The sequence below is a fragment of the Syngnathus typhle genome, linkage group LG4 (assembly GCF_033458585.1).
Source record: "Syngnathus typhle isolate RoL2023-S1 ecotype Sweden linkage group LG4, RoL_Styp_1.0, whole genome shotgun sequence".
In the NCBI taxonomy this organism is placed as follows: Eukaryota; Metazoa; Chordata; class Actinopteri; order Syngnathiformes; family Syngnathidae; genus Syngnathus; species Syngnathus typhle.
This window is the reverse complement of record NC_083741.1, coordinates 22,776,403-22,801,577: the sequence shown is the minus strand read 5'-3', so window position 1 is coordinate 22,801,577 and position 25,175 is coordinate 22,776,403. Positions and strand designations below refer to the sequence as shown.

The 25,175-nt window shown below is 42.8% G+C and overlaps 4 protein-coding genes across 11 annotated transcripts; 2 read left to right on the top strand and 2 right to left on the bottom strand.

Annotated features, from left to right (window-relative positions):
- Positions 1-211: 211 nt before the first annotated feature.
- On the bottom strand, positions 212-7,909 carry LOC133152252 (transmembrane protein 255B). The gene is made up of 10 exons (XM_061275679.1): positions 7,657-7,909; positions 7,248-7,541; positions 6,324-6,466; positions 6,194-6,256; positions 2,767-2,856; positions 1,869-1,949; positions 1,384-1,469; positions 1,119-1,278; positions 889-1,035; positions 212-771 (listed from the first exon to the last, which is right to left on the bottom strand). Exons 2-10 carry the CDS (start codon positions 7,309-7,311, stop codon positions 535-537), a joined length of 1,071 nt encoding a protein of 356 aa, XP_061131663.1. The 5' UTR covers positions 7,312-7,541; positions 7,657-7,909; the 3' UTR covers positions 212-534.
- Positions 7,910-8,056: 147 nt separating this feature from the next.
- tmco3 (transmembrane and coiled-coil domains 3) lies at positions 8,057-25,036 on the bottom strand. 4 transcript variants are annotated; one of them, XM_061275672.1, is made up of 15 exons: positions 12,867-13,008; positions 12,548-12,653; positions 11,408-11,724; positions 10,972-11,139; positions 10,716-10,895; positions 10,416-10,616; positions 10,161-10,289; positions 9,988-10,080; positions 9,737-9,923; positions 9,543-9,660; positions 9,283-9,478; positions 9,064-9,214; positions 8,914-8,993; positions 8,682-8,831; positions 8,057-8,610 (listed from the first exon to the last, which is right to left on the bottom strand). In XM_061275672.1, exons 3-15 carry the CDS (start codon positions 11,663-11,665, stop codon positions 8,500-8,502), a joined length of 2,022 nt encoding a protein of 673 aa, XP_061131656.1. In that variant the 5' UTR covers positions 11,666-11,724; positions 12,548-12,653; positions 12,867-13,008; the 3' UTR covers positions 8,057-8,499. The 4 variants fall into 4 exon arrangements, with proteins under 4 accessions (XP_061131656.1, XP_061131658.1, XP_061131659.1 ...); XM_061275674.1 differs by lacking the exons at positions 11,408-11,724; positions 12,867-13,008 and adding an exon at positions 24,897-25,036; XM_061275675.1 differs by lacking the exon at positions 11,408-11,724 and having other exon boundaries at positions 12,947-13,089.
- On the top strand, positions 13,018-17,459 carry dcun1d2b (DCN1, defective in cullin neddylation 1, domain containing 2b). Of its 5 annotated transcripts, none has more exons than XM_061275683.1 (7): positions 13,018-13,158; positions 14,540-14,756; positions 14,837-15,005; positions 15,518-15,648; positions 15,723-15,805; positions 15,868-15,964; positions 16,072-17,459. In XM_061275683.1, exons 2-7 carry the CDS (start codon positions 14,582-14,584, stop codon positions 16,149-16,151), a joined length of 735 nt encoding a protein of 244 aa, XP_061131667.1. In that variant the 5' UTR covers positions 13,018-13,158; positions 14,540-14,581; the 3' UTR covers positions 16,152-17,459. The 5 variants fall into 5 exon arrangements, with proteins under 5 accessions (XP_061131667.1, XP_061131669.1, XP_061131665.1 ...); XM_061275685.1 differs by lacking the exon at positions 13,018-13,158 and adding an exon at positions 13,499-13,631; XM_061275681.1 differs by lacking the exon at positions 13,018-13,158 and adding an exon at positions 13,858-13,943.
- Positions 17,906-21,420, top strand: adprhl1 (ADP-ribosylhydrolase like 1). Its single transcript, XM_061275678.1, has 7 exons — positions 17,906-18,598; positions 19,769-19,933; positions 19,998-20,123; positions 20,198-20,338; positions 20,410-20,537; positions 20,607-20,739; positions 20,806-21,420. Exons 1-7 carry the CDS (start codon positions 18,385-18,387, stop codon positions 20,973-20,975), a joined length of 1,077 nt encoding a protein of 358 aa, XP_061131662.1. The 5' UTR covers positions 17,906-18,384; the 3' UTR covers positions 20,976-21,420.
- Positions 25,037-25,175: the final 139 nt, after the last annotated feature.

Genomic DNA, 25,175 nt, shown 5'->3' with positions numbered 1-25,175 from the left:
TATTTATTATTTATTCATCACTCTTACTATTGATTGTTTGAATTTTTTGCCTTCTTGTTTTTATATTGTGTCGCGTACTTGTATGTCTATCGTGTTATGTGTCTCGTCACCGTGGGATAGAGAAAAACGTCATTTCGGTCTCTTTGTGTGTTGTGACGTGGAGAGATTGACAATAAAGCTGACTTTGACTTTGACTTTTGACTTTGTACTGTATATAGGTTGCCTGCATTGCAATGATCTAAGAACCAGCCTAAATTGACAACACAGTATCAATAGTTTTATCCAAACAGGCCAACAAGAGGCCTCATCACCCAGTTAAGGGTTCCTTTGGGGGGTTAAAGGTTACGGAGTAGAAGTCAGTCAGTCAACAAATCAATGCTGGAGGCCTATTCAACGCACATGCATTACGTTCACTACTCAGACATCTTCCTCATCACTGTCCTCTCCATCTACAATGGCCTTCTATCAAATGTCTTCTAAGTTCAGGCAAACAAACCGGAGACACAAAAGCTTTGTTTTCTTTTGGCTGAAGCTTCAGTAGGCGTAAGGTGGAGGTTTCTCAAAGGGGCTCTGAGAAGATCCAAAGAGGACCGGGGCGTTGGGTGTCAGCATGAAGCCTCCTCCTGGTTCCTGGGGGCCGCCCTGCTGTAGCATCTGGGTGGCACCTTGCGAGGGTGGCTGACTCTGGGTTTCCTCGGAGGGACAGGAAGTTCCTCCAGGACCACCCTCGGGGATCATTTGTGGGCTAGCAGGTCCCTGAAAACTAGTAGCCTGAAGAAAGAAGAAAAAAGGCTAAGCGTCATTAAGACACAAACACTAACCTAATTGTGCTGATGAAAACTTTCAAGATCCTTCGGTAACATTGTTGAGGCCTCTAGACGGCACTACCTGAACTGGGACGGGATAGTTGGGGTAGGCCGGGAGATTCTGCCCTGGAGGACAGAAGCCAGCGTAGGTGAGCATGTGCTGGGTGGGGTTGTACAGGATGTGGGGCGGTGGCGCTGGGCTCGGGGCTCTTGCTGGAGCGGGCTTCTGCTGCACAGGTTCGAGAGGAAGTGTTGGACTGAGAAGCAGATTTACAGACTGGACTACATTTTTTCACGTTGGGTTCTTCTCACCATGTCCTTGTAGGCTCCAAGAATGGCGGCAGCGATGATCCCCAGGAAGAGGCCAGTCACGTTGAGGACCACCGAGGACCACAGCAGACGATGCAGGTGGATCACATCCCAACAGCTGCTGACCCCGGTGAACTCAAAGTACTGGGGGTGGTACTCTGTGCTGTCATACATAAAAAAATACTCATAATAAAAATCCAAATGTTTTTTTAGTGAGGGTCTGTTATATATAACCACACATGATAAGAAGTATGATATGATTGTATACTTCTCGCAGTTATAGAGGTAGCAGCAGTAGCAGGTGTTGCTTCTCAGCTTCAGCTTGCAGGTTTTGCCAGATGAACCGCACGTCATCTGCAAGTTTGGTGCATTCCAGTAGATATTCTTATACATCTCAAACACTCTCATAAATATTCACAAGTATTGAGTATTGCTAGCATAGTTGTAGTTTTCTGTAGTGTAGCCTAACTCGACTGTGTTTTTTGAGTAATTGCAGTAAAGCCATTCAACCGCTAGATGTCAGTAAAGTAGCACATTTGGAAAGAGCTTGGCCCACTGTACCTAACTGTTCAATTCATACTTGTATTTGTCCATAGTCTAAATCGGAATGTGTAAAAAAAAAAAATAATCCATTTTTAAAGTGACTCAAGCAGAATTATGCCCTATCACATTGATCATAAAAAATAATTCTATATTCCAGATCAACTCTCCCCGTTGTGTCTATTTTTTGTGTGTCTGTGTGTGTAGATTCACCTCCGAATAGTAGCTGTCAAATGCATAGCCGGAGCCGCTTGTGTAAAAATCACACATGTTCTCGTGCAAAGGTCTTATGTCCTGTGGGAGAATCAAAATTAGACACAAAATGCATTAAGGGTGAGGAAGGGGGTAGTGGTAGGGTTTCAAACCAGGGTTCGGGTTTCAAAGTAGAGTTTTGAAAAACTGGTTGGGGTTTCAGAATAGGGCTTTAATCTGAGGTTAGCGTTTCAAAGTAGGGTTTTAAAATAGGTATAGGGTTTCTAATTGGGGTTTACATTTATGTTTGGGTTATAAATTAGGGTGACTCATTTAAAGATCTCAAAATTGGGTTCCAAACTTTGGTTAGGGCTTCCAAATAGATTTCAAAGTAGGGTTTTAAACTAGGTTTTCAATCTATGGGTTCAAACCAGGAGCAGGGTTGTAAAGTAGATTTAGTGTTTCAAATTTGGGTTGCCCCCCTTTTTTTGAGGTTTCAGCATTTGGGCCAAGCGCACACCGACTGCACCATTAGCGTGAATAGCGACGGTTTTACGGCTCACGCTGCAGATTAGCAGCGAACCTCCTGCACCGGGCCGATAGAACCAAACAGCTCATTAAATGATTTCATTGTGCGAGGCTTGACAGAGCAATGAATATAAATGATGCTGTCCTGTCAGCCTGCCAGCGGCATCCGTGATCAATATCAGCGACTCCGAGCCAAAAGCTGAATAGCTACTTTAACTCCTCCTTGTCATAAACACTCATTAAAATATATTTTATCATTGGCTGGGTTAATGGGCCAAACTGAGCTCTGCTGGTTTCCAGGTCCTCAAACGTAGAATTGAATTATGTTGCTGCATTGTGTACATTTCTTGGGCGGGACGAGTTAGAAAATGTCCTTCTTCCTTGCACTTACGATAAATTCTGATGCGATGATGCCGTCCACGATAGCACAGAAGAAGGAGGCAATAACGCCAATGCTGATGAAGATGATGGCAGCCATTAGCTTGGAGAGAACAAAGGTGCAGAGAGACAAATGTTAAGTTACATAGCAACACAAGCTAAAGGACTCCTTATTCGTTATTCGATCGTGTGAGTAGTGGTGGGAAAATGAAGCTTCAAATTTGTTGCATGAACCAGTTTGATTTTCGGACTCCTTTAGATGTTGCTTTGAATAAAAGGAAAATGGCAAGTGAGTGTGCTTTCAGTCCAGTTGAGTGCCATCTACAGAAGTAAAAAAAAAAAAAAAACTGGTTCATAAAGCAAATTTGAAGCTTCATTTTCCACATCATCATGATACGGTACAGAATATTTGTAAATACTTCTTTTTTTTCCATTGCATTGTAATTCAAAATGATACCCAATTTGTTGAACGGAAAGCTCAACAAGGTTTAATCACTCCTCTTTATTATTCCTGTTTTATCATCCTGAGGCGAATATTAGAGCAGCTCGCTGAGCCTAAAGTGGCTAGTAAATGTCGTTTTTAAGTTATCGTGCTAATAGACGATGTTTTGTGCCATTTTATATGCTTTTAGGCCAAATGATTGGCGCCCTGATGTCAAGGAATGAAACAAACCGCTACGCCCGCTGCTATTATGCGACATGGAGGATACTACAATGAATTACAATTACGGAACCGAAACATTACGAATAACTCAAGTGGGTGACTGTTGATTGAATGAAATCACAGTGGCGAATAAAAGTAACCATTTTCCGGGTGGGGTTTTTATCTGCCCCCAGCCCAGACTCTCCACTTCATTAGCTGTTTAAATGCCTGGACTTTTATGGGCTCCGAGTCGGGGATGAGGCCAGCAGCGTAGACAATAGAGCACGAGTTCACATGCACCAGCTGTCAGGACATAAAGCACAATTGCTCAGTCCGAACAGAACCTCGAATCTGCTCCTCTGAGCAGAAAAAAGAAGTGTCTTGCACGCTGTGTAACTAAAGTCACCACAAGGTCTTTTTGCAGTGCTCGCTGGTCCAGTGACGGAGCACCACCTCATCGGTGCTAATAACAAGTGAGCATCCCATTGCCTGTTGGTTAAAATACGAGAGTGCACTTCATGCTGCAAGGTGACCGAGCGGGCTTTTGTCGGTGAAATATAGCTGGGATGTCGACAAGCGCTTTTTAGAGGTGAGAACAGAACAACCAGATTGGCGAAGCGTTTAGTCGTAAAGTAAAAGGCGCTGTGTCTAAAAAGAGCCAGCAGCATCAGTTCAAATGGAGGAACCGTTTTTCTTTCTCTATTTTTTTTGTTAAGTAGAGAATTTCATGACTTTTTTTTTTTTTTTACGTCAAATGAAATGATTTGAACCTGTCTTTATTCACTTGTAATAGTTGCAAGAATTAAAAGGACCTCCAAAACATAACTGAGCAACAAATATCCACAAAAAATAAAAACAGATGAAAAGAATAATTTTGTTAAATTAACACATTTTAAATATTTTTTTAACTGAGTCACAAGTAAAGAATTCTAGATTAATTTGTTGTTCTGATTCTGAATTTGCCTTAATTTTTTCAGCCCATAACATTTTCATAATAATATATATTTTTTAATTGAGTCACAGGTAAAGAATTCTAGATTAATTTGTTGTTCCGATTCTGAATTTGCCTTAATTTTTTCAGCCCATAATAATAATAATAATAATAATAATAATAATAATAATAATAATAATAATAATAATAATAATAATAATAATAATAAAATATAGATATGAATGAAGGATAAGGATTAGCAACAGGTAAAAAAAAATTTCTGAAACATCAATGCTGAAAATATTTTGCTTTTATGGCTCAAACGCGCATCCCTCTTCGACAAAGCATCTTGACCAAAACAAGGTCGACGTTACATGAAGATGCGTCAAGCTGCGTAGCTCTACAATGACATGTTCTTTCCAGATAGCAAGCCAGCAGCTCTCCTCTTACAGTGAAAGCCGTCGCCTCGGTAGGGAAGCGGACACCTGCACGTTGCCACGTGGGCCTCAGCCGGCCGGCGCCATTAAAGTTTCAAACGCATGCACGGCAAATGGCGGGTAAACATCCACAAGATTTGACTTTGAGAGATGATGATTGTGTGTTTTCCATATGAGCGATGATTCACAACTTCAAAATGCATACCGTTAAAAAGCTAAAAGAGGTGTCAATACAAAGTCACATTTTCACTCAGACTTGACAAGCGGATCTGAGCTGCCACACGACACCGTCAAGTCCACATGAAAAATTCACCACGACACACTTGGTCGCCTTTGCTCGTCATGCGGAAATGTCTACAAAATAAATCTCCATTTTGTCCAGATAGTCGACTTAGAACTGTTCGAGCATTTCGCTAAAACATGTCGGGGCGCCTCGAAGTAGGAAGAGAAATAATGTTGAGCAATTGATGTCTTGAAGAAAATGTACACTACCGTTCATAAGTTTGGGGTTACAAAATTGTTTGGGTGACCCCAAACTTTTGAACGGTAGTGTATATATTTATCTAGATAATTATTTATAAATAGATATATATAATCTTCTGTGTAAAAAATCTTATAATATATATGTATACTTATATTCATAGATTATATATAATCTTATACAAATGTAAGATATCATTTATAATATTTAATTGATAATATTTTATTATAATAATATTTACACTACCGTTCAAAAGTTTGGGGTCACCCAAACAATTTTGTGACCCCAAACTTTTGAACGGTAGTGTACATACTGTAACCTGATCGAAGGACAGGGAACTTTTGAGTGATTCATGTACTGAAGCTTAATTTTACATGAGAGGGGAAAAAATTAGACAGCTGCAAACTACAATTTGGGTCTTGGCCCGTGTTAACGACATCATTAAGCTATTGGGTGGCGCTTTTATAACGGGTACTCTGCTCGTTGTTGCGTTGACTTCAGACCTCATGCAGAATGTGATACTGAGGATCCGTTTAATGGAACAACAAAACTCTTTCAGTGACTCCTTTACCAATTTTTTGTCTAATTTTCATAGGGAGATTATTATTTAAAAAAAAAAAAAAAAAGTCACAAATCCTTGAGACTAGATACTAAAAAAAAAAAAAGTAAGCATTTCAGGTCTGAAACTCGATCAACAATTGTGTGTCGCCTCCTATTACAGGATCAGGCACTTTGGCTGTCTCAAATAAACCAGGCCACTCAGCAAACGACCAATGCTAATTAAATTTTTGTTTTCTGTAAAACACGCAGGGAATGACAGTAACAGAATTGTTTGTATATGGCACGTGTATCTTCTTTCCTTTTCATTGATCAAGCTCTTTATCATATTTGGCATTTTTCGGCATACTATCCCAGCTGGGATTGCGTAACGAAAAACAGGACACTTACCATTGGCCTTCGATTTTCTACCAGATGGATGCCGACGATGCCCAGGAAAGCCCCGAAACTCAACTGGGTGAGGACAGAAAGCAAAGTTGGGATGATTCTACAAAGTCAGTCAAAGGTTGGAGGCGCTTACAGTGATCCCCGGGTAATATCCAGCCACGGGAACGTTGTCGGTGCGCGTGGCGGAGATCAGACCCACGGCCAAGACCACCAGAGACAGAATCAGGAGAGCCACGGTCACCCACAGAGCAGTTTTCTTCCTCCGTAAATACGCAACTGTGGATGGGAGACACTCTCAAGCAGGGGAGAAATAGTATTTTGTGAAGGATAGTGGACTAGTGAAGGGAAAATGAAGCTTCAAAATTGCTTCATGAACCAGTTGTTTTAATTGTGCCCTCTAGATGGCACTGTCTGTTCAACACAAGATTGAAAGGATTGCCATTTCTTAAACACTTTCTTTAAATCAACAGTGCCACCGAGAGGAGTTCAAAAATACATCTGGTTCATGAAGCAAATTCTAAGATTCATTTGAACATACCTGTAGGAGCATTCAATATTTTCTTTTTTTTTTTTTGCTTTTCATTAAGGTGTCAACTTTTTGGGTCTTGGTTTATTTTGTTTTGTTATTATTTTCAATCCGATAGCATATATTTTCTGACACACACATGAAGTGTGGATTTGAACCCTGTAATTAACAATTTTTCATTCTCCTATTATTCTTTTGAAGTTGCTTTTTGTGAGACAAAAACCAAAGACAGCAATAGAAAAGCCAAAAGACGAAAAATGGACCCAAGAGTTGCGAGGTCATAAATCTGCATGTTTCTGCAAATTCCACCCTCGCGTGCTTCCTCAACAATTATTTCAATGCAATTTAGATGACACAAATAAAAAATGATTTCAGTTTTCATAGTCACTCAAACCCGAAATAGCAGATTTGTAAGTAAAACATAATTGCAGTCAAATAAGATGATCATAAAAGTCCATTTGTAAAAGTATGCATACAATTTAATTAGAGTACTTTTTTTTTTTTTTCCTGTGAAATTCAATAAAATCGTACCTTCTGGGTCCAAGATCTCTGTGTCTGCCGGCTGAGCGGTCTGGCGTGCTTCTGGCTGTTGCATTTTTGAATCTGACAAGATGAATGAAGGAAAAAAAATGAATGAAGGCGGAAAAAATATGAGCTCAACAAGCTTCTCTGTAGTTTTGAGGCAGTTTTTGTCCTGATTGATCCACTGCAGCTAGTCGTGCATCCTCCAAGGTGCCTGCTCACAATCGACACATGATACACATTCGAACATGTTTGCCCCCCAAATAGGTGAGCTGAACCTGAGCTCAGACGTCTCAACTTTGCCTTGAGAGAGAGAAAGAGGGAAAGAGGAGGGGAGGGGGGGGGCATAGAGAGAGAGAGAGCCCAATCAGCATCCACAGTTCATCTCAGTGTTGACTTCTTCCTTCATGCATCTTACATGAGCTTGACTCAGCAGCCTGGTTTTATATGACTGCTTATGATGCTGGTGGGTCGATGTGGCCGCTTGGTCTTACAGCGCCCTCCAGCGGCCAGTCCATCCCAAATACAAATGTGGAATTTGTATTTGGAACACGCACCCCCTCCTGAAACATAAAAATAACCAAGAGCACAGGAATAAAGGCGGATAACACAAGAATTATAAAATAATAATAATGTTTTGCAGTGGACACAAGGATAATGAATACTTTTATTATCTTATTTTAGAAAGATACAATGTACAATGTTCCTTGCTCGTTCACATTTCTTCACGTGTTCAATAAATAAGAAAATCAAAAAACTATTTCTTTACATTTAGAGGTTGCCGACAGTAATATGTTCAGTATATAAACAGAGTACATGTACACAGAATATTTAGACGAGCTGTACGAGCAGTACGCAGGGCAGCGAGTTGAGTAGGCACGTTCATTTGGAATGCGATAGTAACTAGTGCAAGTACGTGGCGTCTTTTTCTGTTGCAGGAAAAATGCATGTGCATCTCTGGAATTGCTTTGGAATCCTCAATAAAGTGGTTCAAATGTAATTGTTGAGCGGAGACTGCTCAAGGAACTTCATAAAGGTCCCGACGTTTCAAATTTCTGTAACGTGCCCAACCTGGTGGCAAATCTTTGACATGGAGAACATTGGAACGGATGATGGAGCACGACACCACTGTGCACACAGACGTTTACAAAAGAAGAACCTGCTGGAAGAATGTTGGAGTATTTTGGAAGGTGAGTTATCAACATGGTTGCCATTTGATTTTCCACCTCCCAGTAACGGCTCTTCCGGAAAGCGAGTGTGGTCATGTGATACCCAGAGTTCTTCGTGAGAGCCATCTGTGAGTCGTCACTCTCCACAGGATGGGTGCCAGCAGCAAACTGAGGGTGCTGACGCTGAGAACCAGCAGGTACACCTGAGGAGAACGTTCAAAAACTTCCTCTCCATACCTTCTCGAATTCACAGTTAAGAGAGTAAAGTCCTGACCTCTCTCGAGATGATGCCTGCACGCCGCGCACGGCTGCTGAGGACAAAGGAGAACTCGCTGACCTGCGCCAGACCCGCCGAGACGATCCAGCGGATATGACGAGAGCCGGGTGGCAAGATCACGGACAGGACCAGCACGGCCATCATGAACTGAGAGAGGAAGAGAAAGGGGGGAAAAAAATGGAGGCCCGCTTGGGAATGGAAACGTCCCGAGGAGGTCGGATGTTACTACCTTCAAGATGACAAGTGTGAGGGTGAGTGCCACCAGAACGGTGAGTTCATACAGCACGAACGTCGGGAACACGTGGAGACCTGCAGTATCGGAGCAATGACCGTTACGCTTCGTTTCATGAAACCATCAAATCATCGAAAAGAACCCGACCGATGGAAGCAAAGAAGATGATGACGAGGAAATCTTGAATAGGCTCGAAGCATCCTTTGACCTCCGCCGTGACCATGTGACCCTGGGAGGACAGCAACGCTCCGGCCAGGAAACAGCCCAACTCCATCGAAACCTCCAGAAAGTCGGTCACCTGAACGAGCAATCATCCAAAAGTTGGATTTATTTGGATGACGCAGATGCAGAAGCTATTGTACGTACCGTCAACATGAAGAACACAAAAGCCGCAATCCCCAGCACCAGGATCTCCTTGTTGCCTTTGCTCTCAGCGTGAAGTTTCTTATAAAAGGGGCCAACCACAAAGGATCTCAGCAGGACGCAGAGGAGCATCACCACAGCCAGAGACACCACGACCTGGGCCAGTAGCTTCAGCACACGGAGGCTCTCGAACAAGAAGCTGCCATGCACAGAAGGGAGGTGACCAACAACGGAGGAATTTGAGGGCGAGCTAGAACCCCAACCTGTCTGCATCTCCACTTTGAGCCTGGATCATAGTAGGCATAACGGCGATGAGCAGGCCGAGCTGAACGTCTTGCATGACTAATGTCCCGAGGAGGACGCTGCTGTAGTCCAGGTCACCTGTGCGGGAGCCGCTTCCGAAATGTTCATGTCGTAAAAACAGCGGGATTGAGAAGACTCAGAGCGGCGCACAAACCTTCCTTCTCCCCTCTACTCGCTCCGGCTAAGAAACGAGACACCAGCGGGGTGCTGGACAGCGACAGACACGTGGCGATGAAGACCGTTTGGATGGGCTGAATGTGCAGCACTTGTCCCCACAACAAACCGCTCACCACCATAAGGAGACACAAGTAGCAGGAGACCTGCGCTGATGTCTTCCAGACCTGCACGCATGGGTACTCTTGATATATTATCCACGCCGATCTGAAGTCCAGGTTTTTGGTTTACCTTACGGAGACGCTCGGGCGAGAACTCCAGTCCGACCACAAAGAGGGTAAAGAACACGCCCAGTTCTCCCAAAGTCTGCACTTGCACCATCGACTGCCCAACATCGAATTAACATGGTGGACGGTAAGGGAGGAGAAACTTGCAGTGACGGACGGACGGACGGGAGCACGCACCTTGATGCTGTTGAGCCCGGACGGTCCCAGCAGAACTCCGCAGATGATGTATCCAAACATGGGGGGAAGACCTACCAGGGTGCACATCCAGCCGCAGGGGAGCGACAACATCACCACAGACACCAAATCCTGCAAACACGTTCAAATCTAGAAATTCAGTGCAGGATTTTGGACAGGGACAAATCAGGCGCATGATTGCTCTTTCCACCTTCGAACATTTTTAAAATATTTTGGAACAACATTGCATTTTGTGACCTTGATAAAATGATGGTCAGCTCTCGGCATTGTGGAATCTCTGGGTTTGGTCAGCACGTATTGATTGTTTTGCGAGTCAATGAGCATGCTCAGGCCCAAGTCGTCCTCGGCTTCCCTCTGATTGGATTTGTTTCTTCTCTTGCCCCCGTCCCCCTCGTCATCCTCCACCCTCAGCACCGCTTCTACGTTGACTCCTTGCATCTACACGGCGAAGCAAAGAGCGGAGAGACGGAACATGTTCGAACCCGTCCGACTGGATTACGCCAGACTGAATTGGATTTAGGAGTGTCGATTGCTAGCCTGCTTGTTGTTGTCAAAGGCGTGCTCTTCGATCTCCTCTTCCAGTCGGTCCGCTGCCTTCCTGACGTCCTCCAGGATCTCATCCATAATGGACCGAGTCTTATTCCGGGCAAGGACGCTTTTGACGGCCTCTTGCTGATGCTTCTCTGCAGCCACCAGTTCAACATAGTCCTGCTCCTCCTGGATGATAGAAAATGAAGGAATCTTACCTTTCATTCATTCATTTCCAATTCAAATCGGTTTGCTTCGCGATCACCTGTATGGCCGCTTCCCGGAGTGCCTCCAATCTTTGCTTACTACTCTCCTTAATGTTGCCCACATCCTGATAGTCGCCCTGCAGCGCCCTCTGCAGACTCTGCACCGCCTGGAACACCATGTGCTCGCTCTCGTTCAACTCCTTCTGGAAAACCTGGATCGTGTGCACCTGAAGGAAGTCAGCAGAACAAAAACACGTTTTATGAGAATTCCAAGGACAAAAAAACACTCAACAGTGTTAAGTACCGTAATTTTCGGACTATAAGTCGCGTTTATTTTCATAGTTTGGGGGGGCGACTCATACTCAGGAGCGACTTATATACATATACATGTTTTTTTTTCACTTTTTTGGGCATTTTATGGCTGGTGCGACTTACACTCCGGTGCGACTTATAGTCCGAAAATTACGGTAAGTCCAAAATTAGATCGTCTTGTACCTGAAAGTGCCGCTCAGGTTCTGAAAGGGTTTGGTCTCTCATAACAGCAGCCGCGGCGTCCGCCAGCTTGTTGACGACCGCGTTCTTTCGGCGGAGAAGGCCGCCCAACCAGATGCAGTTTTTGGTCAACCAGACTTTGCCGTGTACGGCCACTCGTCTTTGACGCCTCCTGACGGCATGCTGGGCATCCTGCTCTGCGTGCTGGCTAGCAAACGCCACAGCCAGGCCGAGGCAGAGATATAAACAAACAATCTGCATCCAAAGAGGCTAATCACTCCTGACTAGAGGGTGTTGAGATGTTGAGACCGATAGGCCGCCTGAAAAAAGGCAAGACAACAATACGAGAAAGCTTCAAGAACAAAGTCTGGGGTTTTTTTTTGGTCCACAGTGAGACCAGAATGCTGCTGAAAATCTCTGACCTCACAAAAGCAATTCTTCATAGAACGCTTCAAAATCCACTTACTGCAAACGTCGAATTCAGGTACCGTATTTTCCGGACTATAAGGCGCACCGGACTATAAGGCGCACCATTAATGCAATCGCAATATAATAACTTGAAATAGTGAAAACAATAACAATATATCAATAATGTTAATATCACACAACGCACAAAATAAACATGTAAAGCTTACTTTAATAAGTACAAAACAAAATAGTCAGATAGATCAGTAAACTTTAAAAGTTAAAGTTCCATCCATCCATCCATCATTCTCTATTTGGTCCATATATAAGGCGCACCGGACTATAAGGCGCACTGTCGGCTTTTGAGAAAATTGGAGGTTTTTAGGTGCGCCTTATAGTCCGGAAAATACGGTATTATTAAAAGCAAAAGTAGGTGTTGGCAACTTGTCTTTACATTACATACAATGGAAGAGGGACACTTTAGTGAGTGATTCACTGTGCACAATGAATATTTAGGTAAGGTGTGGTACACTATGCCAGCGGGTCAGGTTAAACAACAGCTGTGCATACACGGATGCTGGTGTTCTTTATTGAACAACACAAAGCTGACATGAGTTTGGATTCCAGCGCAAGACCTAACATTTTCATACAGTGCCCCTTGCGATTGTCCAGCAATATCGCACAGTTGATTTAATATTGGGGACCTTTGTGAGTACTACCAAAGATGGGTGACGTTACCTTTCCAAACGACTCCTGCCCCTTCCTCCAGTGGCTGGAATGTTGCTTGGGTGCTGGCTGCTGCTACTGGTGGTCAATAGTTCCAGTGTTCTGCACAGGATGGCCGCTGTAGTAAAAACATTCAGTCATGGAAATATCTTAAAGTCTGCAAAATGATACTGTCTGCAAATTTTCAATGAATCGCATTATTAACACAGGAACGCGTCATGGCAACTAATGACAGCTCTTCTTCCTCATTGCTGTTTGGTGGACACTGAATGAGTCCAATAGCGGAAAAGCACGCGATGACATCGGAATAAACCGTGACAGCTGATCCTACCATCATGTGAGGATGAGCAAGCACTTGGGCTGGTGGAAAAACATCCAGGTTGAGCAAGATCCAGTCCAAACACACGCTACCTGCGAAATGTGATTTGCACTGCGTCGGCTCTCCTGTGCACGAGTGAATAAGCCGGGAACAATCAGGTTGTTGTAAGGCACCGATGGCTCCCCCCTTCTGGCCACATTGCTCAAACAAGCCAGCCTCCAAGCGACGATCACTTGCCCAACAACTTTCACGGGGGGTAGATAAACAGCAACAGGGGTGGACGATCGCTCAGTCATCCGGATAGGTACAGATCTATTTTCGATTCTATTTTCTCTTTATTTCCCAGGACAACGTTTTGATTTGTCATTCTTCTTTGATACGCTGGTTATAAAGTTGTACCTGTTCGGTTCTTGAGGGCTGTCAGACCAGCTCGAGCCAACTCACATTCTGTAGTGTATTGCTAAAGCTAACTTTGCTAACTCTGTCCATCTCCACCCGCATCATTACGTCATCAATCCGTCGTTTTCATGCCAAAAAGGAGAAACGAAATGGCCAAAATTGATGATGAAAACTTTCAGCCGTCTCCTGTTACTTCCGAAACCGTTTTGGGTTTCGCTATGGGAGTTGTAGTTTTGTTTTTTGTCCCCGAACAAGTCAAGTGCCTGAAACGACTGCAACCACTTTTACGTCGATTTAACTTTTGGGTCATTTTGAATTGCAGTTAAAAAAGAAAAAAAGGAATTAAATCGTTTGGAGGAGGACGATCGCTCAGTCCAGGTATAAATCAGTTGGAAGGTGCTGTTCAAACTGAATCAAACCAATCTGTAGTTACGACTTTTATAAGCATGTTTTGGACAAACCTCTATTAAGATCTTCATTTGCCGTCACTACCAAGCAATCTTTTAAAAAGATTAACAATCTACTCATGTAAGTTTTATGTAAATACGGTTAGATAAGTGCAAAACAAGGCACATAGCTTTTTGGACTACACTTCCCATGAATCAACTCCAAACACAGTAATGCATTTCATGTGCGCATGCGCAACCCAGCTAAATAGCTATGTTGGCCAAAACAGCGGGTGATAACATGGTAGGTACAATTCAAAAGGCGATGCCAGCGCAAGAGATTTCGACTGCAAATGTTGCAAAAAGGCCGTTTTTCATCATAGGAGGTTTTGCGAAACAAGTTGATTGTTACGCCTCGTGTCGCATTGGTTGGAATAGGATGGAAAGGGAAGGTCAGTGGTTGGTATATTTGGAAGGCGCACGACAGCACTTGTGGCACGTACCTTTCCCTTTTTGGAAGCCGACTGCCCCCAAGCCGCTCCTCCGGGTCAAGAGACCACTCGGAGGATCCCGTTTGATCGTGTCACGTCACGGTCATAGTGAATGTGTTGTACGATCCCCCGGGCGTGTCGAGTGTGCAAGACTTGCAGTGGATGACCTTCTGCAAGGTTCATTTAGTACAGTAGGATCATTCTGTAAATCATCAGGACGTTGTGTTGACACTTTTGCGCTGCTCCAACCTTAATACGCATGCGCGTACCTCCGTTTTAGGACCATTTGACATGAAGCATTTGATCAAATGCGTTGCTAAAGTTGTCTATCACTGTAAACAACACTAGAAGTAGGCGTTTGCAAAAGTGTGTTGAACTCAATAATGGTGGCTTCATCTTGTTTTTCCAGCACAAGCTAAAGTCATCCCAGAGAGACAAAGTCCGGCAGTTCATGTCCTTCACGCAGGCAGGGGAGAGAACTGCCGTGTACTGCCTGTCGCAGAATGACTGGAAACTAGAAGTGGCGACGGACAATTACTTCCACAATCCAGACCTCTATTTTAAAGAGTCCATGAAAAATTTAATAGATCGCAAGAAGCTGGATCAGCTCTATAACAGATATAAAGGTGAGTGGCAGAATCCATGCGGTGACATTCTCAAGGTCCGTTTCCGGTGATTTGATGGCGTTTCTTGTCGATCTTTGCAGATCCCCAGGATGAGAATAAGATCGGCATCGACGGAATTCAACAATTTTGCGATGACCTGACCCTTGACCCGGCCAGCATGAGCATATTGGTGGTAGCGTGGAAGTTCAGAGCGGCCACGCAGTGCGAGTTCAGCAAGAAAGAGTTCCTGGATGGGATGGCAGACCTCGGGTGAGCGACAGTGAAATGCAATTTATTTTCAAGTGTAAGGATTGTTTAAAAAATTCAGAATAATATTACCGTATTTTCCGCCCTATAAGGCGCACCTAAAAACCTAAAATTTTCTCAAAAACCAACAGTGCGCCTTATAGTCCGGTGCACCTTATATATGGACCAAATTCCTAAATTTAAACTGGCCCAAAGCATTGTGTCATGAAATCAATCATAAGTGGCCCGCTGAAGACTATGAATCATGACTTAAAAAGACTATGGATCATTATTTTATGATTATAAAGTAATTTGTTCCGTCTGAAGTTGAAATAAAAAAGATAAAATGGAGAATGATTTGATTTGGATTCAAAATCTGACATGATGCATTAATGGTGCGCCTTATAGTCCGGTGCGCCTTATATAAGGATAAAGTTTTAAAATGGGCCATTCATTGAAGGTGCGCCTTATAGTCCGGTGCGCCTTATAGGCCGGAAAATACGGTAGTTACTAAGTCTATTATTTGATCTTCCCAGCTGTGACACTCCTGAAAAACTGAAGGCCATCCTTCCCAGACTAGAACAGGAGCTGAAAGACAGCGGCAAGTTTAAAGACTTTTACCAGTTCACCTTTAATTTCGCCAAGAATCCTGGACAGAAAGGTTTAGGTAAGGCCAAAAGTAAATATGTTTCGTTTCATTTTGATGGCAACTGATTTCCTCCGTCATTCTTAACGTCTCAGAGTTGGAGATGGCCGTGGCTTACTGGAATCTAGTTCTCACTGGTCGCTTCAAGTTTTTGGATCTTTGGAACAGATTCCTGCAGGTGAGAGGAGCGAGAATAGAGAATCGTCTTTTTAACACGCTGATGAAATGTTTGGCATTCAGGAGCATCACAAGCGTTCCATCCCCAAGGACACATGGAATCTCCTTCTGGACTTTGGCAATATGATTGCAGATGACATGTCAAACTATGACGAAGAGGGTGAGCTGCTTGTCACGTATTATTTTCTTCAAGGCTGTCCGAACATTGCATGCAAGCTTAGCTGAGATTTTTTTTTTTCTTTTCTCCCTCCTCTCTTCTCTTCTCAGGGGCATGGCCAGTTCTCATCGATGACTTTGTGGAGTTTGCACGGCCAATCGTATCGGAGGGCAAAAGCGGCATGACATAGCCTTTGACTCACACTTTGAATGGACTTCTCTCACAGTTTTTTTTTTTTTGTGAATGATTTTTTTTTTTTTAAAACACGTAAGCCAAAAAGACAGCCGCAGTAGTCTCGTTTGCGGAGTTGCCGAGGCCTCCTCGTGGAAGAAGCCGCGCCAAGACTTTTATACGTCGACTTGGAGTGAACTTTGAAAGTCATCTGGTACTTGGCGATTATGGACAAAGATTCATCATGCTGCTGCGGACTTGGCTCACTGACCTAAATCTTTTGCACAACAAAGAGGATGGGAGGGCGGGGGCGAGCTTTTGGTGCAGCAACAGCAGGTGCCGTCTTCCTTTTTGTCAGTGACCGGAACAAGAAGAGTCAGGAAGAGCGCCATCGACGATCTCACTGACAATCGCAGTGCGAGCTACGCGTGCACTCGCTGTCAGTCTTGTTTTCAGTCGGGGTTCCTTGCCATTCTTTTATTTTGCTTTGACATTTAGCAACGTGGCCAAGCTCTGCATTTTATATTCAAATTTGACAGTTGGTTAAAAGGAGTATGCATTTTGAGGACCAGTAAAATACTGCGTTGCTCTTCATTTGCATTGTATTTTGTAACACAACTGCCTTTTTTTTTTTTCCTTCTAATACGTTCAGCAATGTTTAAATCGGAGCACGGCCAGAAACTGACTGGCACGTTAAGCGTTTTTTTTTTTTAGTAGCCCGGTGAATGACGCCAACGACAAACTCCATTGATTTACACAGTTTGGCAAACATTTTGATCACACTAAGCTGCTACGTTTTAGGTCAACGTCAGTATTTCAAAAGTCTTGTTTACATTGTTTTAATTATAGAAAGTATTTCAGAAAAAGGGCCGACTGACCTTGTTGCTGCCATCTCGGGATAGCTATGAACACTACAATAGCTGGACCGTCACCCCGAACATGTTTTAAGTTATTTCCCCGTATTATGTCGCACTGCTGCCCTTCACAATGCTGTCAACTTGTATGACCTTTAAACCCGCATTGAATGTGAACGCTACAAAACAAGTTTTATCCACAGTGAGCGACGCCCATGTTTCACACAACCTGGTTGTTTGTGTACTTTGGTACACCGTGTGTACTTCTGGTTCACTTTGCTTGTCCTTGTGAAAATATTCAGATGATGTGGAACCTGATGTAACGGATTGCCGGTAACACGATGGACGAGAAAATGTCAAGATGGGCAATGTGTTACATTTGGTACGTGTCATCTGGTTACATGGAAAAGGAATTCGATTAAGTCCCAAAGGTGTTTTACAAGAATGTCAATAAAGCATGTGTGTGAAACGGATTAAGACGTTACATTTTAGCGGTGGTCGGTGATCATATCGTCCGATCAGTCCTCGACTGTCGCGGCGACAAAAAGCGACGAGTAGGCTCAACGTTATTTCAGAGTTTCAGTACCATCGCGGACATCGGATTGACACAATCCCTTCCTTGTTCGGACATTTGTTTCCAAGTTTGTGATTTTGTTTAAATGTATCATTTCCAATACAAGCACTGTGTGTATATTTGTGCGAGGGACTCCATGCCTGCTCGGTAACAGTTGTTTCTTATCCGGTTGCATTCCCATTTCATGTCATCATCGTCGCCAGTCTTGATAAGCTCTTGTGGTCATGCTTTGTCTCCTGTTACTTTGTATGTCTGGCTCCACAATCGTGCGAGGGGAAAGAGATTATGGAGAAGGTCTCAAATAGCATGTTGGACTATAAAAGGGAAAATGAAGCTAGGAGATGAGCTCGCTTGTGGGCAAGCGTAAATTGAAAATGTCTGAACGAGCGTGTTTGGGATTAGAGTCATCTTCGGTGAATGACTGAGGATGATGTTACACGCTTACTCTCCTCCTCCCAATGGGTGGAGTGGAATCCCAACATGGTCCAGCACCAGCTGACCTAAAGTGCTTCCAGGCCCCGTCGGTACCCCAAACCGAGCCACTCAAGCTATACAGCCGAGGGGATTGCTTGCCTTTTTAGGAGACGCATCGTTCCCGTCGACATGCCATCAAGACGCCGCGGAGGATAACCACGCTTGAAACCTAACGTGCATTTTTACACACAACAGGACGGACAACCGATGAAACGCTAGAGGACAGTAACTGGAACCTCCTGAAGAAACAATGCCGATAGCACTGTTGGCACTGGAAAACATTTGGAAGGGAATTTTAGAGTGATCAAGTCCTCTGGGGTAGGAGAGAGAAGTCATCAGAAGTTGTAATCATGGAGAAATTCAAGGCAGGTATGGTTCTGGGTGGTGTTGGCGATGCTTTGGGCTTCAGGAAAGGCCACTGGGAAAGTTGCACGTCAGGCAGAAAGATCCAAGAAGAACTGGTGTCCCTCGGCGGTCTGGCAGGACTTAAGCTGGACCCCGATAACTGGCCGCTGAGTGATGCCGCCTTAATGCACATGACCACCGCAGAGGCACTTATAACAGGTAGGTTCGGGCGCCAAAAACAGTTTCGAATTTGAGTTCAACTTTATAGATCAGGTCCGTTTTTTTTTTTTTAATCCAACAATATTTCTAAGAATGATTCCAGACCAGCCACCATCCTCGCATCTTGTACTCACCAAAGCCAAAATCTAAGTACCGTAATTTTCGGACTATAAGTCGCACCGGAGTATAAATCGCACCAGCCATAAAATGCCCCAAAAAGTGAAAAAAAACATATATATGTATATAAGTCGCTTCTGAGTATAAGTCGCCCGAACTATGAAACAAAACGTGATTTATAGTCCGAAATTTACGGTAGAAACAGTCTCTATTTTGTCATCCCAAAACCATGTTAATCCCCCGCAAAGGATGGCCGTAAATGTTCTGTTTAAAATAGCATAGGCGAGCTTAGCTCTCTCCCTGGTGAACAATAGCCTGCCGGTAACAAGGCGACAGTAATATGGCGATGACATCTTTTGAGATTACGTCTCCCCATTTAGCCACATCCTGGAATGCCGGCGCACACGTACACTACCGTTCAAAAGTTTGGGGTCACAAAATTGTTTGGGTGACCCCAAACTTTTGAACGGTAGTGTATATATTTATTTAGATAATTATTTAGATTATATATATATAATCTTCTGTGTAAAAAAAACTATAATATATATGTATACTTATATTCATAGATTATATATAATCTTATACAAATATAAAATATAATTTATAATATTTAATTGATAATATATTATAATAATATTTACACTACCGTTCAAAAGTTTGGGGTCACCCAAACAATTTTGTGACCCCAAACTTTTGAACGGTAGTGTACGTAAAGACTGAAAAATTCGACTGTATTCATCTGAGAGTTTCCCTTTTCATCTAATCTTGTGTAAAAGAAGCAAATGAAACAAAAAGACACAAGGCTACTTAGAAGGCTACAAGTTTCTCATCCTGTCAATCTCCATTCCTTTCTACATGGTGACATGATTTGCATCACTTTACAGGAGTGACAAAACTCTAGTCGGCCTTTACGTTTGTCGATCATAAAGTGCGTGTGTGTGAATGTCTCCGTTTGCTCAAGGCTTGCTTGTTCTAATCGCTCTAAACTTAGCCCGCCTCAGCAACACTCTTGCGTGAATGACTCCCAATCACTGCGTGTTTGCCTCCGTTTAGATTACTGGTGCCTGGAGGACCTCTACCGAGAGCTGGTGCGTCTCTACGTGGAAGCCATGGTGTCTCTCCAGGGTAAAAACCCCGACCCGGTTACGGTGGAAGGCTGTGTACACCTCAAGCCTCACAATTTTCTCCTCGCTTGGCATACACCCTTCAATGAAAAAGGTCTTTCTCTCACTCCCTCAAAAATATCCTTTTGCCAGAAAAATGCTGAAATGTGTCTGGGCAGGATCCGGATTCGGGGGTGCCGCTAAGGCCATGTGCGTGGGGATGAGATACTGGCAACCGGATCGACTAGACAGCCTGGTAGAGGTCAGCATTGAAACTGGAAGGATGACCCACAATCATCCCACAGGTTATGATTTTCGCCAAATATTGACATCCAATCCATTTGAAAGGATTCAATTCAAAATGGCGTCTGCCTTCCAGGTTTCCTGGGCTCCCTGGCAACGGCATTGTTTGCATCCTATGCAATCCAGGGAAAGCCGCTTGGGACTTGGGGACGCGAGCTCATGAAAGTCATCCCTCGTGCCGAGGAGTATTGCAGGAAGACCATATGCCACATGGCGGGTAAAAGGACCTTTTTCTTCATGGTTTCAAAATGGAAGCTGTTTAACATTGTCGATTATATTTCTCTGCAGAGTATCAGGAAAACTGGTTCTACTTTGAGGCAAAGTGGCAGTTTTACTTGGAAGAACGACAACTCGAAAAAGAAGGGCAGAATAAGCCCTTCTTGGACAGTCGCTATGATGCCGAAGAGACGGATAAGGTCTTTTTTTTTTTTTCCCCCCCGAAGAGTTTAAATCGAGAATCGCCTTGACGATTCTTGTCGGTGCAGATTTACAAGCGATGGAGTTCAGAAGGCCGTGCGGGGCGGAGGGGTCACGATGCCCCGATGATCGCCTACGACGCCCTTCTGATTGCAGGAAACGACTGGGCCGAACTGTGCAAGCGAGCCATGTTCCACGGAGGTAAGATGTCGGATTCGAAGACGGTAGTTAGGAAAGGAGCTGACTGTCGCTTGTCTTTTATTTTAGGGGAGAGCGAAGCCACGGGCCTAATCGCCGGTTGCTTCTATGGTCTCATGTACGGTCTAAGCCAAGTTCCCTCCAACCTGTATCAGGGTTTAGACAAAAGGGAGCGTTTGGAAGAACTGGGAGAGGCGCTTTACAAAGCCGCATCGGCCGAGAAGTGCATAGACAAGTAAAAGTCCGCTTCACAAGCCCAACAGGAAGCGCACGAGCCAAAGAACCCGCACTGTCCCTTGTCCTGGCAGATTCTTTCCAATGTAACATTATCCTCTCGAGTGTGTGAGAAAATATTAACATTTGTCTTTTTCACTAATTAGCATCTATTCCACATGGAAGTACTGTAACTCACATTATGTGGAATGTTTTTTTTTTAATATGTATGGATCGGATGGTGTTTGATTGCTGTGGAAAGACTTTTGCAAGTGTTAAGTAAACTTTAGCAACCCGAAGCTAACACTTAGCTTTTTCTCCCTTGAACTGCTAACCTGTTTTTGAGCGCACTTAAACGGAGAATTTTTCGAGGTCAATACAGACGTACACTACCATTCAAAAGTTTGGGGCCACAAAATTGTTTGGGTGACCCCAAACTTTTGAACGGTAGTGTATATATTTATTTAGATAATTATTTATAGATTATATATATATATATATATATATATATATATATATATATATATATATATATATATATATATATATATATATATATATATATATATATATATATATATATATATAATCTTCTGTGTAAAAAAATCTTATAATATATGTATACTTATATTCATAGATTATATATAATCTTATACAAATATAAAATATAATTTATAATATTTAATTCATAATATTTTATTATAATAATATTTAACTACAACTAGTGTAATTCTATGCATGTTACATCATAAATCGAAAAGCTCTCCAGGACTTGATCCAACTGTAGTTTGTCAGTCCATTCAATTCTGTAAAGAGTGACAAACAAACATACTAGTTACAGCATGTCAACTAACCATAGCGTAGCAATGATTAAAAAGTACTTAGACATCGAAAGCCCCTGACTCTTTTTCTCTTGACACTTCTGAATGATAAATCTAGTAGATGTTTGCACCTTTTTATTTATTTTTATTTTAATCTACCTAATTTATCCAAAGAACTAATCAGCGCTGCCTAATGAACGCAATGTTGGCTAATAAGCACTTTTTTCTCTTAGTTTTTTATTTTTATTTAAAAAATAAATTTGTAGCTATATGCAAAAAGAAAATTATACTGGTCAACTAAACATGTAATTAATTTAATTGAAAGAGTTTAGGCTTCAGTATAACAAATTTCCAAACTTTTTATTCTAATATATATCAGGTTTTTTTTTTTAACAACGTATGTAGCTGCACGAACCCAAAAATAAATAACTTGTTTGCAAAATCTTAAATCACTGCAGACAAGAAAACATGAGTACCAAGTTACCAGGTTGTTGGCATCTGCATTTCTGTTTCGACCGTGCCAAATTCTTCTACCTGCTGAAATTGTTCTCTCTGCGCATCTGGACACGCTCATTTGAATGAAGTTTTGCATATCCTCTATAGAGCAGATTCTCAGAAAGCCCGTATCAGCCCTGATGCCCGTATGTTGAGGAAGTTACTAAGAGACCGCGACTGTCGTCCAGTGCTCCGAGGGATTTTGGAGACTCTCCTGCATTACCTGACACAGGACTTACCCGACAGGATCGCCGGAACCCAACATGGGGATGAGATGATTTCCACAGCTTCCTTCCAAAGGAAGAGAGATCGAACTGTTTGGAAAATCCACAAGTCTGAATTTAAAACAAATCTCATGCCATCGATTCAGTCCCTTGATAAAAGGACCGAAAGAGAGACTAAGATCCCTGAACAACCAAAAGAGATGTTTGAAGGATTCTGTGGAGGAGAAGAAGACCCAACACCCCGGCGTCTTACCACATTCCGGTTGCTTCAGTCCAAATTCGCAAGGTCAACTCCCAAACCCCCTCTGACAAACAGAAGGGAGGTAGGAACTCTGTTATCCAGAGGAGGAATGGCCCAAAATCACAGACAAGATGGTGGATATGCCATGAAGAAAACTAGCAAAGAAAGAAAAGAGCACAAACTGAAGCCAGGTGGCATGGTGAAAGATATCGTGGCCAAGTTTGCCTTGATTGAGCAGAAGGAAATGGGACTGAAGACCCCAAAGCGGTCCACAAGACAAATTGGAAAAGGGATCCTCCTGTCCTCCTTGATGGAGAAGTTTGAGAACATGGCCATTGTGTCCAAGGGGATAAAGTCAACATGTTCAAGCCAGAGACTTGGAAGTGATGGCAAACAAATCCAGACCGAAAAAGTGACTTCGGAAAGTACGAGGAAGTGCACGGAAGCAAATCAAAGCGACAAAGGGCAACGAAAGCCCGAGGAGAAATCCCAGCTGAATTCGAAAGCGGAGCAAATTCCGCCACTTTCGGATGAGAGCGTTGATCTATTACGAAACATCAGAGATGATGCACAATATTGTCCTTCTGGAAAAACACAAGATAATATTTGCACCGCAGCAAAGCTGAACTATGCTTGTCAGGAGATAATCCAATTTCGATGTGCGTCACAGTGGTGCCTTCCCGCGCCGTGCAAGCTTGTCCTGCACAGTGATGCTCCGCTAAAGTACCACATGACATCTGTCCTTCCATGCTCCATCGTATGGTCCACATATGAGGTTTCTTCTCCTAAGCAATACTTTGAGAAACATCAACTCGAGGCTTCAGATGATGTGAAAAAAATGGAGAAAGGCACAAATTGTGGGATAGTCTCCATTGGTACAGACTATAGCTTGATGGGGAAGGAACTGATGGATGAGCCAAATCGACACCGACGTGTAGCTAGTCGAAGAGGACTGCCTCGTTACGCCATCCCACACATTTGTAGATCTGATACGCAACACGGTGATGGTCAACACTCGGAGACTGCTCCACTTTTTGAAGGCGGATTGAGAACAAGGGCAACCTTACAGGGGTCGTGTCCTCTTGACCTCAAGGTACATACAGCAGAAAATAAAATTGAAAGAACATTTCAAGTAAAGCACGAGGAGGAGGAGGAGGATGTAAAGAGGGACACAATAACGGCAGAATTGAGCTCTTTGGAATTACCAGACAGTTGTCAAACATCTGAGGCCGCTCAAAGTCAATTACCCGTGAGACCAAAGTATACGTCAATAAACTACGGTGACCCGTCTGTCAAAGAAACATATAAACCCAAGGTGATACGCTTTACCGACACATTTACTTTCTAGATTGCTTCGAATTAGAAACGTTCAAGTGTAGCATTTTTAATTGTATACATGTATTGTGATGAATTGGGGGAGAGGCAACTGAATCAGACCATATACATTCAAATAAAAACAAAATATACAAAATAAGCAATCCTAAGCATATATTTTTTTTCAAATTACAAATAATATAAAATGACTTTACATGCACGCCCGAAATTTGTTTTTGTTTTGTTTGTCAGTGGCGCCCTCAAGTGGTCGAGCCCAACCAGTGTAATTTTAAAATGAAAAATTAAAATCAAAATGAAATACGGTGTATTTTCATAAGTCATTTTTCTTTATCACTCGAACTGCATTCGTTTTAGTTTTTGCAAACTATAGTCTACATACACTACCGTTCAAAAGTTTGGGGTCACAAGATTGTTTGGGTGACCCCAAACCTTTGAACGGTAGTGTATATATTTATTTAGATAATTATTTATAGATTATATATATAATCTTCTGTGTAAAAAATCTTATAATATATATGTATACTTATATTCATAGATTATATATAATCTTATACAAATATAAGATATAATTGATAATATTTAATTCATAATATTTTATTATAATAATATTTACACTACTGTTCAAAAGTTTGGGGTCACCCAAACAATTTTGTGACCCCAAACTTTTGAACGGTAGTGTATATATTGGCTACAATATCACAAAAGTATTAAGTACACGTCATCTAGGTAATTTGTGTGCTTTTAACTAAAAGAGTACATTCCTTGAGGGGGAAAAAAACTCTTGTTCACATGGACAAGTGAAGTAACCACTGTGCCGTAGTGCAGATTTACCTGATTTCCTCGAAGGCACCATCAGATGTGATTGACGTGAGAGTCCCGGAGCAAGCGTCACGCGTCTGCAACCTTCCTTCCACGAATCCACGGACTTCTCCAGGAGTCCAAAGCAAATCTTCAGCTGCCATCGCCGGGCAACCAACCTCCGATCTTTAAATACAGATTGCATGCGTTATTTGATTCCGTTGGTACGTTACGGTTTGTATTCCGAGGGAGCGAAGACGCGAGCAGCAGGTGCATATGAATGGCGGCAAAAGTCAAACTTAAAGTTCTCTC

Bases quoted from the DNA above. Each gene is read 5' to 3' on its own strand.
- LOC133152252 (XM_061275679.1), bottom strand. From the start codon at position 7,311: ATGCAACAGCCAGAAGCACGCCAGACCGCTCAGCCGGCAGACACAGAG. The intron at 6,257-6,323 runs GTAAGCGCCTCC...GTCCTCACCCAG, and splicing joins GATATTACCCGGGGATCACT to TTGAGTTTCGGGGCTTTCCT. The intron at 772-888 runs GTAGTGCCGTCT...TTCTTTCTTCAG, and splicing joins ACTATCCCGTCCCAGTTCAG to GCTACTAGTTTTCAGGGACC.
- tmco3 (XM_061275672.1), bottom strand. From the start codon at position 11,665: ATGCAGATTGTTTGTTTATATCTCTGCCTCGGCCTGGCTGTGGCGTTT. The intron at 9,924-9,987 runs GTAAACCAAAAA...CCATGCGTGCAG, and splicing joins CGCCCGAGCGTCTCCGTAAG to GTCTGGAAGACATCAGCGCA. The intron at 8,994-9,063 runs GTCGGGTTCTTT...CCGATACTGCAG, and splicing joins CATCTTCTTTGCTTCCATCG to GTCTCCACGTGTTCCCGACG.
- dcun1d2b (XM_061275681.1), top strand. From the start codon at position 13,914: ATGTTGGCCAAAACAGCGGGTGATAACATG. The intron at 15,649-15,722 runs GTAAGGCCAAAA...TTAACGTCTCAG, and splicing joins TCCTGGACAGAAAGGTTTAG to AGTTGGAGATGGCCGTGGCT. The intron at 15,965-16,071 runs GTGAGCTGCTTG...TTCTCTTCTCAG, and splicing joins GTCAAACTATGACGAAGAGG to GGGCATGGCCAGTTCTCATC.
- adprhl1 (XM_061275678.1), top strand. From the start codon at position 18,385: ATGGAGAAATTCAAGGCAGGTATGGTTCTGGGTGGTGTTGGCGATGCT. The intron at 20,124-20,197 runs GTTATGATTTTC...TCTGCCTTCCAG, and splicing joins GACCCACAATCATCCCACAG to GTTTCCTGGGCTCCCTGGCA. The intron at 20,538-20,606 runs GTCTTTTTTTTT...TTGTCGGTGCAG, and splicing joins ATGCCGAAGAGACGGATAAG to ATTTACAAGCGATGGAGTTC.